The sequence below is a fragment of the Drosophila novamexicana genome, unplaced genomic scaffold, assembly GCF_003285875.2.
Source record: "Drosophila novamexicana strain 15010-1031.04,08,12 unplaced genomic scaffold, DnovRS2.1 tig00004555-arrow-pilon, whole genome shotgun sequence".
NCBI classification, from domain to species: Eukaryota; Metazoa; Arthropoda; class Insecta; order Diptera; family Drosophilidae; genus Drosophila; species Drosophila novamexicana.
The window spans coordinates 2,966,896-2,979,455 of NW_020825052.1; the positions used below are offsets into that span (position 1 = coordinate 2,966,896).

A 12,560-nucleotide genomic window follows, 5' to 3' on the forward strand; every position below is an offset into this window, starting at 1 on the left:
CGACGAATACCACGGAATGAAGGAGTGCCGCTGCCCTAGCCTGCGAGCGACGACCCGCCGCATCCCAATGCGCATCGGAGTAGGCCATTGTAACGTGACTAAGTTGGCTGCTGGGCTCTGCTCGGATCGATGACTTTATAGCGTTTGTTGATGTAGGTCGTCGGTCCAGCCTCATCTGGAAGCCAAGCTGTGCGCTGTAATGGAGACGGCGACGACGATGGTGACTGCAACTGCGACTTCGACAAATACTCCGAATGATAGTGGGTCTGGGCTTGTACACTGCAAATGCAGTTCATAAACTGTTGCAAGTTTATGGCCACTTTGTATTTTTACAGCCAATGGAGCTTCTTTATGGCAGTTTTCAACTGCTCAATTTACATAGAAATTGTCGCATTGCTGGCCATGCGCTGTTAATTTATGTTAATTTCGGAAAGCTCTCGACCAAAGCGATGCTGATCCATTTCAATTGACATGGACTTTATGGAACCATCGGTTTCTTACAAATTCTTATCACTTGCCTCGATAAGTTCAAATTTTGAAGTCTATACATGAAGTCTACGCACATGCTTTATGGGGTTGGAGAAGTCTGCTTGTGCCTGTTAACCCTATTCAATGGGTTTCAGGGTATCATTAATAGGCGAAATTTATTAAGATCTGCGTGAGTGAACCATAGACTGACTGAAATCATACGCAATTTTATCATTCAAAATCCGTTTCACAATATAACAGTTGAATGAAATATTTGTTTTATATTTATGTGGGGCAAAAAGCTCTTACAGCTCTTTCAGGCATGTGCCTGATTGTAAGCCGATAGCATTGGATTAAATACAACCACATCACATAACCACATAAATACGCCCCACTTCGAAATAATCCGCAAGCCATATCAATGAGCAACCGCAGCACGCGCCATAAAAACGATCAATGATGACCTAAGAGAGCGAGAGAGATAGAGAGAGCCAGAGCGAGAGAGCGAGAGAGAGAGAGAGAGAAGGAGGGAGAAAAACTGGATCAATACCTTTTTATCGTGGAAATGTTGCTGCCATTCAATTAACAAATATATATGAATTCTAATTAATTTCTTACACAATTTATTAAATACGCTCAGTCAGCGTAAAAGATACTGAGACTGTGTGGCCTAGCCAGGCGGAGCATACATTTTCATGCACATAATAATACTTGTAAAACATATCTGACCATGCAAAATTAGTCTATGTGTTAAAACTGTTTATCTATTAAAATTATGGAAACAGATAAGGTAATGCAAATGCATGTAACATGCAGACGAAAGCATTCCAAATACAAATTCTTGCTCAGCATGAACAGCAGAGTCGATTCAAGCCTTGTCCGCTTTTAGGGACAAACTGTTACTTGTTAATTATATCAAGTTTCTAGAACACTTTAAAAACAATAAAGTTTTAGTTTAGTTTTCCAAATGGTGAAATTGAAATGGTGTTGGAGAGTTAACGCCTGAGACCCGTCACACATTCCGATGCTCGCAAGGTTCAACAGGTGTGGATGATTAGCGAAAGGTGTAAAATAGTGCGATTACGATTGCGAATGCTGATACCCAGCGGAGAACGCGCAACACCTCCTCCCGACTGAGGCTGGGCAGCCCCTAGGAGCCCCAAGCTCGAGCTCCCAAAGTGCCTCGCCCAGCCAGCCCAACATTGAGGGGAATACGAGGCACCTGTTTGCGTCGCGAAAACATTTTGTTTATACTCTTGCGAGGGGTAATTGCAATTTCGCGGCATGTTTATTTGTGTGCATTTTTTGTTGGCTTAGTTCGCTTCCTCAAGTGGCGGGTGCTGTCAGGCTGATTACTGATTACTTTTTTATGTGAGAGGGTGTATAAGGCTATTTGAAATGTTGTGTAGTGAGCAATTTTGACGGGAAGTGACTAAATACTTATGAATCTTTGTGATAAGCGAAAGTTGCCAAATTGCAAAAAAAAAAACTATTAATTCGTGCATGTGAATATGCAAACAACTATTGATATTTCAATATGGACACTGAGAGCTTGGAAAAATCCGGACCTACTACAAGAATTAACACTCTTTGGGTTGACCAATTAAAGCCAAATCAAAATAAATTGATTTCAATTCCATGCACGTGCAATGCACTCGCTCAGCCTAGTTAAGACTTTATCATCGGCTGTCTAGAATGCAAATCTTTTATAAACATTAAGCAATTAGTCATTAAAAGGAAGCCAGCTAATCATAGGCGATTTTTATTCATAATACAATAAACAAGTAGAAAAGTAATGATAACGATTTATTAATAGTTCAAGTGACGTCAGCTAGATAAAGTGGATAGCAAAAAAAAAGCATTGGTCGAAAATCTTTGTTAACCAACTAATAATTGATTAACTAGCAGCAATCATGACAATCATCCCAGGTATAAACAATATGAGCATTCTAATCCGCAAGGCCCAAAACAAATTTAATTAACATAACGACTGAATTAACACTTAAACATGAAAAGAGATACAAAAATAAATATAAATGAATGACAAACAAAAATTATAAATGCCAATTTTACAAATTAACGAGCCACAGACGCCGTCGTTTGCGTATTCAGTTAGTAATATTATATGAGTAAATATCGCCGATATGCGTAAATGGGAACCCGTTCCTATAGCTTGAAAGCTTCTGAATGCAATCCAATCAAGACGTCATAACATTCCGACAGCTGACTGCGGAGGAATGCAAGTGACGTCACAGTCATTCGACATCGCGGCACAGGTGCGGATTCACCCGGCATAGCTTGGTCATTGATTGGGTCAGTGTGCGTTGAATCTGTGGTTATGACTCATATGAAAGTCCCCCAAAGAGAAAATCCCAAGACGAACTCATTTTCGTATCGGTCCAAGCAGCAATTAGCCCCATCTGCCGCGTCCTCTTCTTAACACTTCAGTGGCTCATGGCTTGGCTCACCGCGATGCGGTTCCACTTCATATCCACTCAAAAATTATGCACACGCATCAAAAGTGAAGTTGCAGCCAAAGATGCCAGCAAAAGAGAACCACAATGAGCCAGGACCTCCCCCCTAACACCCCCGCATATACTGCTGGTAAACAAGTTTTCGTTTGAGCAGCCAAGTCCCCCCATGATGTGCCATGGGCCAGCTTAAGCTGTGCTTAATAATTTCTTGGGCTGTAAGTGAAACCAGTTTCTCCATATTTCATTGCTGTGTGGGGCCCCGTTCCAAATAATTTTGATGATAGTATATGATTAGGTCCCCAAACTCTTTGTACTATGCAAACTAACGCATTTGGCAAACCGAATTCAAGCCGCACTGGCTGGTAGAAGGCTGGCCCAGCTTTTGACATCCCATGGGATATCGTGTTGTGCTCCAATTATATTGGCCACATAAAAAAAATTACTGCAAAACGCAGTTTTAATTTTCATTCAAATGAAAATAAACAAAGTAAAGTATAATTATTTATAGCTTGTTGATGGGCAAGTTTACCCGTTACCAGGCAACTGTAGACCCAATAGCTGAGCCGGGGAATGCCGGGGGCTAGTGGGTGCAAATGTAGCACGCGTAGAGCGGTAGCAATCCGACTACTCACACTCTCATGTGACTGACAGACCGCAAAGAGCTGCCAACGTTCCAGCTGGCAGTGAGAACTGAGCGAGCATGTGAGCAAGACAGACGGCGAGGGAGAGAGAGAAAATCACGGCCAAATTGGGCTCAGAGCCAGACAAGATATTCAAGCAGCGTCGCTCGGTTAGTTAAGCGCGGTTTGGCATTCGGTAGAGACCTCTGTTTAATCGCATCTTCGTTTGGGAGTTGGCTGATAGTGCGCCATGTCCAAGTACACAAAGCTGGCCCGCGGAATATGCGATCTACTGCTATGGGCAGCCCTCACAGCGGCCAGCTTGCTGCTCTACAAACTGGTGCGACCCTTCAGGCGCGGATTCTTTTGCGGCGATGAGTCACTGGGCTATCCACTGAGGGAGAGCACAATCGGAAGTGCGTTGCTCATCGGAGTGACGCTGGCGGTTCCCACGTCCGTGATCATTGTTGTCGAGCTGTTTAAACAGTTGCCCGCTAGTGCTGGCGGCCGGGATTTGGCGGCACGGGACAAGCGGGACGGCTGCCGTTTGGTGCATCGGCTGGCGCAGCTGTACAAGCAGGCCGGATACTATCTGTTTGGGCTGGCCATGCTAACGTTCACCACGATACTGACCAAGCTGTGCATTGGACGTCTGCGTCCGCATTTCTATGCTGTATGTCAGCCGATGCTGCCAGATGGCTCCACCTGCCAGGATGCACAAAACGAGGGACGCTATATAGATACCTACACCTGCAGCAATGCCAATGTGACGGACTTTCTGTTCCAGCAGCTAAACCAGTCCTTTCCCAGTGGGCATGCCAGCATGATGATGTACTCGATGCTCTACCTGGCCATCTACCTGCAGGCGGCACTCAGCACGCGCATCTCAAAGCTGCTGAAGCATCTGCTGCAGTTTCTGTTCGTCATGTTCGGCTGGTACGTGTCCCTGACCAGGATAACCGACTACTGGCATCATTGGTCCGACGTCTTGGCCGGCGTGCTGTTCGGCGTGCTCTTCGCTTGGCTAACCAGCGTCTATGTGGCTGATCTGTTTGCCTTCAGGCGCTGGAATCGCACTGGCTACTCGGCCAATACGCTGAAGAAGGCCCAGGTCTCCCCGAAGAGCTCTACCAAATCTCAATCCAATGCCGCAGCGGTGTCAGTTGCTGGCAACGGTGTTCCACCCGCACTGCCCGCCTACACCTTTGGCACGCTGCCCTATCTGGCGGCGCATCCGGCTCAAGCGCAGTATGCCCAAACTTATCACAACTATGGCTACGTTCCCTGAGCCGACTATGTAGTGCATGAGGCAGGTGCTTCTGGAGCCTCACAGACGTAATCCCTGTTTTGTTTTTGTAGTTTAGCGTAATAAACATTCGATATTAATTATAATATAGAAAAGTGTTTCACTTTCGAGAATTCGGCAATGAGATGAGAAGTTGATTGATTGGCGCCCACGAGTAAATTCAAAGTAGAAAGTGCGCAATCAATTGGATCTATCGAGCTGTGGGCATAAATATGAGAAGACTTGGCGCATGTTTCACTGAAAGTTAGCTAAGTGGAACCTCTGAATGTTCAGCAATAGACGAGTCGAAAGGCTGCACGCATAGCTAAATCTTTGCAATTGAAAGATTGGCATTCCAGCCAACCAAAAAAATATTCAGGGCATTGTTGCGATTTCATATAAATCAAATAATTGATGATTAAATAATGTCTTAGAATGTGCCGTATAGTTTTACAGTTACTTTGAATTTTCTTTAGAAATACACAATATGGCCAGCCAGTTGAAAAGAACTTAAAATGCCACAAAATACTGTGGAGCTGCAAATAATCAACAGCATTTCTATGGCCCAAATTAGACGTTAGCAAAGCCTACAGCGAAATGGACCTTAGCTAGCCGAGCGACGAGGAGAATAAATTAATAAAGATTTGCATACTTGAGCAATCGATAAACAGCCTGGGAATGCTGCCCACGGCGACTTGGGCTGAGACTTGGGCTGTGCATTGTTTCTGAGTTTCCGACAACAAAGAACGTGCTGAGCCGAGTGGAGGGGGCTTTGAAACAAGTTTTCATGGTGGCAACTAGCTTGGCCCCCCGTAACTACGATAAACATGCAAATTAGCCGCGAACACAGCTGCAAGCCATACCACTTTAGCATCCAAATCTTTGAGCCAGTGTCAAAATGTGCGGCAATCCGAACACCCGACTGCTCGCGCGGCTTATCATTGACTTTCTGCTGCTGCTGGGTGTCTACTGCGTCGCGCTGGTGGTGCTGCCGCAGCAGCTGGTGACAGTCCACCGCGGCTTCCACTGCAGTGATGCCAGTCTGCGGTATCCGTATCGCCAGCCTTGGCTGACCAAGGTGCACCTGACCATGGCGGTGGTGGCGCTGCCCGCGGCTTTCATTCTTGTCGTGGAGTTGCTGAGAGCTGCATTTGTGCCCAGCTCTGCAGAACTGAAGCAGCGTTTTGTCTTCGTCGGCGCACGCATTCCCAGCTTTGTCAGCGAGTGCTACAAGATCATTGGCGTTTATCTGTTCGGATTGGGTCTGGCCCTGTTGGTCATCAGAGTCACCAAGTTCTCGACTGGCCGCCTGCGTCCGTACTTCTTTGACGTGTGCCAGCCCAGCTGGGGTGAGGCTGAGTCCAAAGAGAGCTGCGAGTTGCTCTCGCCGCGCAACGCTTCCCGCTACATTGACGACTACAGCTGCACCGAGTTTGCTGCTTCGCTGGAGCTGCTCGCACTGGTGCGTCACTCGTTTCCCAGCGGCTTTGTGGCCACCACAAGCTACGCCATGTGCTTCCTAGTCTTCTATGCCCAGGCACGTCTTTTTGCGCCCTGGCTGCGAGTGCTGCGTTCAACGCTGCAGCTGGCCTGCGGTGCGGTTGCCATGCTGGTGTGTCTGGAGCGCATCTCCACCTACCAAAACCATTTGTCGGATGTTGCCGCTGGTTTGGCTTTGGGCGTTCTGCTGGCCTCCTTCATGGCTGTCTTTGTGGTGCATCTGTTCAGGCAGGTGAGAGTCAAGCGCCGCCAGTGGCCAAGGAATGAGCAGATCTATGGCTATGCGGGCTACTATAATCGGGCCACATATGGCTATTAAATGTCAAATAGTTCAGTTACAATCGACTCGAGTCAATAAATTAATCTAACAGTTATGCTATTGAAGGTCTTTTTATTAAGGTTCCCAAAATTAAGCTTACTGATCAACACACACCTTTAGCAAAGTTACAAACCAATTTTTATGACTGGCCAGCTTACGATCCACACAACAAGTGAAAGACCACTTCACACTCGCAGTCCACGCTAAGCTTGCTCTCCGCTCTCGCTCTCTATATACTCTTTCCCATCTGTCAATGGCACAACCAGCGTTGGGCAACGATCACAACAACAAGTGCAACATCAACAAGTGGACAAAAGCGTTTTGTTTACAAAGTCAACAACAAACAGCGCTCGACGACGATTCAGTTGCGATCGGCGAGCGGCGCTTCGATGTTTAAATTCGGTTCGGTGCAGTGGCAATAATCGTAAAGCAAATAAACGATCGTAAAGTTAACTTTTATGGTTAATATGCGTAGTGCAGCTGTACGATATTAAACAGAAGGGGCGTATCAATAAGAAATTATAAATAATGCTTTAAGAAAGCCACAAAAGTGAGTAGAAATATATGTATCAGAAATTTACCAGAATAAGAGAATGTTTGACCCTAAAATGAAAACTACCAAATTTAACTGTTAAAAATATTTTAAAAAGAGTTAAGAGAAAAAGCGTAAATTCCCTTAAAAAACGGAATGAAAATACAACGTACTTGTACTATAAATAAAATATATGTACATATGCATACACATGCACATGCGCCTGAATTTAGACATGATAAAATGCTTTTAGGTTTAAAGTTTTCACATTTCACATGTATGCACAAAAAACAAAAATCGTAATAATAATGCATTTAGTGCATTAAGTTCAAAGTGCATTTTAAAATGCCAACGGTTAACCCGCACAACACAAAGTCAAACAGAGGCAAAATAAGCGCCAGCTGCCGCATTCGTGTATGTAATATATGTAGATACATATGCTAAAAAGAGAAACATACACAGACGAGAGCCTTAATTCAATCAAATGTCGCTTATTCATTCAATTAAAGGTCGCGCCATTTGACGTCCCACCAAACGAATACGAGTACGAGTGCGAGTGCGAGTATGAGTACTCACTTGGAGGGGAGGTGAACTCAGTGACATATGAGCGTATGTTTTTTATACCCTGAACCCATTTGAAAAGGCTAAAGAGGGTATAATGTTTTCGTGCAAGTGTGTGGGACAGGGAATAGTGTCTATATATATTCTGGATCAGGACGACAAACTGAGTCGGTCTAGATATTTGGCCAAAATTTTAAAACAAACGGATTTTTTATGTGCTTTGGTATAAACACACTTTTAGAACTCATATTAAAAGTTTGATCTATAAGCACCGAAGTTAGCTTTAAATGCATTGTCCATACATAAAGTGAGTGCATGTGAGGGAAATTAGCCTGCTTGCAAGTAGGTAGATAGATAGCTTAGTCAGGGTATCTGCTAGTCAGTCACGTCCGAACAGAGTACTATTATTTGTTTTTTAATAAAATTGACTGTTTCAACTTTGTGAATGCATGGGTATGTTGCATGTGTTTTGAGGACAACTGCAACTCCCTCAGCCAGACGGCGTTGACGAGCGCAGAGATCAGCCAAAGATCAAAGCACACAATGGGGGCCATTCTTGAGCAAGAAGAGCAACAGATTAGCGTGCGCTCCATGCTCCCGTTGTCGAGCGCGTCTGCGTTGCACTTTCAGCTGCCGCCAGCAGATGATAATGCAAATCTGCAATTGGGTGCGTGCGACGCGCCTATTTTATGCATCATTTGCCCAGAACAATAGACGACTACTTAGCGAACTGATGTACAAATCAAGTGAGTCACTCTCCAACAGCTTATTGACCCAAGATATTGGCCAGAAAATGCCATGCTCTTATCGAACGTCGCAGTAGGTGAAAGCAATATAAAAAACGAACAATGTCTGAGGCGCCCGTTTTGTTTTAAAATTAGCTGAGCATCAATGAACTTGCACAAAAAACTGTTGGGGCAGGTGACGCGGCTGGCGAATCGGACAGAGCAGGCGTGCCTGAGGTGCGTTCTTATCTGGAACACGGGCTTGTTTATCTTATCAAACCGATCTTGAGGCGGTATTTTACTCAAGTTTATCAAGTGTGGCACAATCTACACTGTGCAAAAGGCCGCAGACTTGCGAATTTTTATACTATATGCGCATCGAAAATGCGTAATAATGGGTATTTGGGTTTGCGCAGAAGTAAGAAAAAATTAGCTTATTCGATTTAGGCATGTCTGTCTGTATGTACATGTTTTTTTTTATCGACATCTCTTAACATTTCCAATAAATAGATTGCCAAACTTGGTTTTTAAGCATAACATCAGCACATGAGATTGTCTGTTTAACATATGTAAATGCATCTATAAGTACCTTTATAACTGTGGGGTATAGGGGCTTTTGTAGTCGAGCGCTCTTGCTTTGCAATGCCTTAATTCTACTTTCTTGTGTTTACTTTAATTTCTCACATCGGTCAATTTTTCTTGCAGTGCTCCCGACAAATGCAAATACAAGGTGAATTGGTTGTTGTCTAATCTAGACAAATGCAGAACTCAGCTACATTGCTAAGCTCCGTAATAAACTTGCTCTGACGCAGCCGGCGAGTGAGAGGGCGATCCGGGCGGAGGTTCAGAGAGGAAGAGAGACACAAAAAACAATATGAGAAGCGCGCCGTCGTGCATGAAATGATCGTTAAATTAAAAGAACGTTACCCACTCGAGACCGGATCAGTCAGTTACTGACAACGAACCCGAAACGACGCCAACGAATCCGACGGGTACAAAAATCCAACGAACCCAAACTTAATTAGACAGCATAAAAAATTGGAATATTAACTAATTAAAAACGCATTGAGACCGACGCCGACGCCGACGCCAACTACCGACAAAATGCGCGACGCCGCCAATGAAAATAGCACAGCTCCCGCCGCCCCGACGGACAGAGAAGTGCGGCGTGCCTCCGCCGCCCAGCGCCGAGCGGCGCGCCGCCTGCTCATCGAACTGTTGATCATAGTGGTGCTAACAATACCCATATGCATCTTTGAGTTTGCCGTGGAGCCGGCGCGGCGCGGCTTCTTCTGCGACGATGAGAGCATTCGGTACCCGTTCAGTGACAACACTGTCACGCCCGTGATGTTGGGCCTGCTGTCCGGCGCCCTGCCGTTCATAATCTTTGTTGTGGTGGAGTATGTGCACGCTCTGCGCGCCGGTGAGCTGACGTCGACTGTGGAGCTGCTCGGCTGGCAGATGTCAACCTGGTATGTGGAGCTGGGCCGTCAGTTAACTTATTTTGGCTTCGGTCTGCTGCTGACCTTCGATGCCACCGAGGTGGGAAAGTACACGATTGGACGCCTGCGGCCCCATTTCATTGCTGTGTGCCAGCCGCAGCTGAACGACGGCACTCTATGCACCGATCCGATCAACCTGCATCGCTATGTAGAGAACTACGAGTGCGCCGGAGAGGGCTATACTATTGCGGATGTCCGGCAGACGCGCCTTAGCTTCCCCAGCGGCCACTCCAGCATCGCCTTCTACTCGCTCCTCTACGTGGCGCTCTATCTGCAACGCAAGCTGACTTGGCGCAGTTCCAACTTTACGCGCCACTTTCTGCAGTTCGTGCTCATCATGCTGGCATGGTACACTGCGCTGAGCCGCGTCATGGACAGCTGGCATCACTGGTCGGATGTTCTCGTCGGCTCGCTGATAGGCGTGACTGGAGCCTTGATAACCGCCCGCTACATAGCCAAGTTTTTTCAGTCGCCGTTCAGCGACGTCCCTCTGGGCGGTGGGCTAAGGAGGGAGGACACCTCGGCCACGCTGCAGGAGGAGGTGTGCCCCAGCACGCCACCCCCCTACTGTGTTAATAGCAGCTACAACGAAGATCAGTATTGTACCAAAGTTTAGACAGAGGACCACCCTTCCACGATCGGAGATCGTCGAATGGAAGAAAAGTGCAAAATTGTAATTAAACATTCCAAACCAAATAAAATATACACGCAAAACGCGTCCTGTGCAAAAGTTCAATATATATATATACTTGTCAAGCATTGTAGGCACTTGTAGTATTCATAAGTAGTCTATAAATCGTGCATCTTTTGTGGTATTAAACTAGTTTTTTTTCGTAGTCTACAGTCAAATCGTTCATATACATTTGTAAAGATTTCATTCAATATATATATTTGTTCCGCTAGAAATAAGATTCATAACACTGTCATCATTTTTTCTTTTTGTATCTATATAATAAATTTAAGAAGAAAATCATATATGAGTGTTTCTGTTGAGAGTGTCCGAATAGGCAAGACCCGCAACATAAATTCGATCGAGTCCGATTGATATAAAATGTGCACTTTCTATGGGATTTAGATCTGTGCATAATATTTATGAGCAAGAAAGTTTGCCATCTTCCAGGCTAGCTATAGGATACGATATATATGACACAGCCTTATTCGATATATGCACTGTCTAAAAAGTTTCAAGCGATAGAAACTGACCGACTAGTTTGCGTAGAAACACACAGACCTCTGTTGAAGCTAATCAAGAAATTATATTAGTTTTTTTAGGCCGGATAAGTGTCCGTTGCATATTTTAAAACCAAACTATAATACCCTACTCAAGGGTATAAAAAGCTCACAGTCAAATTTATTAAGATACATTCTACATCCAAAAATAGTCCAACGCTAAAAGTTTGTAGTTTTTTTGTGATTAGCCCAATACCGAATCAAAATACTCTTTTTATTATGAGAACTATCATGAAAACAATGGTGCCTATGGTGATGAGTAATATTTACCCAGTTTACGCTTCGTTGAATTCCATTACTGTCGATTGTTGCGATCCATATTTACTTTTCCAATGTCACATATTTTGCGTAGGTGCTTCTATTATTATGATTACGCTGTGTGTACACGCGCTTATTGTCTTGCGCTATTTCTTTTATATTTGCTTCCATTTATTTTAAAATTATCTACAAATTTCTCCTTGTCTAATCAAAATTCTTCAATTGTTTACTTTTTTCATAACATCGTTAACAGCAGAGTTTGCTACCTGTATGAGTCACGAATGATATTTTTAACATAGAGGCAGAAGTTAGTTGTACCCTGTACTTATGTTATCTCTAAAGCAGGGTAGAAGCGAGTTGCCAATATGTATTGCGCGAGCATTCATCTCTTAAATCATACATACTTAATGTTTTATAAAATTGATCTTTAATTTATCATTTTAATATATATTTCCAGCAAACATGAAATTGATTATTGATGGCTGCAAACTGTAATAGATATTCCCCTAAACAGGGTATTTTCTATTCGATCTTTTAAAATGTATGGCTTTCGACCTTTTTTCTGCTGAGTCACACTTACAAACGGAGTAAGCTTAATGATAAATTCGTTTTCGGTTAACCTTTGAATGATCGTGGGAATTCGTATGCTTCTGGGAAGGAACAAGCTTTGATCATATCCAATATCGGGATAGTGAATCACGTGTGTTCCGAATATTTAATTTGAATCCCATTGACTACATAAAAAGAGCCTTTTTAGAATAATATAAATGCAAATAGACCTCGCCTAAAGCTCAACAGAAATCCATAATTTGGTTGTCAAGCGCTCGAATTGAATAATATTATGATTAGACAGTTCCAATTGCGAGCGGCGAAAAAAACACAAACTCGCGTGTTTTGTGAACCTTCAAGAGCAGACACATAAAAAAATAAAAAACATCGAAGCAAAATAGAGTCCCCAACACGTGCCCCCTTGCAGCTGGTTCTTATCAGATAAGCCCAGCAACTCACCGAAGCAAGTGCGAATATTCAGGGACTGACGTGATTACCAACCAGCTCGGGCAATCATTACTAAGCCCATTCCGCAAT

At 44.2% G+C, this 12,560-nt stretch overlaps 3 protein-coding genes and 1 long non-coding RNA gene across 4 annotated transcripts in view; 3 read left to right on the forward strand and 1 right to left on the reverse strand.

The window, feature by feature from the left end:
* The window catches only part of LOC115770521, a 95,678-nt gene that overhangs the window by 47,877 nt on the left and 35,241 nt on the right, over positions 1–12,560 (reverse strand). The gene's annotated exons all lie outside the window — the stretch shown is intronic.
* On the forward strand, positions 3,737–4,931 carry LOC115770512 (putative phosphatidate phosphatase). Its single transcript, XM_030715812.1, has one exon. It carries the CDS (start codon positions 3,813–3,815, stop codon positions 4,848–4,850), a length of 1,038 nt encoding a protein of 345 aa, XP_030571672.1. The 5' UTR covers positions 3,737–3,812; the 3' UTR covers positions 4,851–4,931.
* Positions 5,512–6,686, forward strand: LOC115770517 (putative phosphatidate phosphatase). Its single transcript, XM_030715818.1, has one exon. The coding sequence runs from the start codon at positions 5,746–5,748 to the stop codon at positions 6,664–6,666; it is 921 nt and encodes a 306-aa protein (XP_030571678.1). The 5' UTR covers positions 5,512–5,745; the 3' UTR covers positions 6,667–6,686.
* Positions 7,054–10,959, forward strand: LOC115770515 (putative phosphatidate phosphatase). Its single transcript, XM_030715816.1, has 2 exons — positions 7,054–7,216; positions 9,190–10,959. The coding sequence occupies exon 2, from the start codon at positions 9,589–9,591 to the stop codon at positions 10,600–10,602; it is 1,014 nt and encodes a 337-aa protein (XP_030571676.1). The 5' UTR covers positions 7,054–7,216; positions 9,190–9,588; the 3' UTR covers positions 10,603–10,959.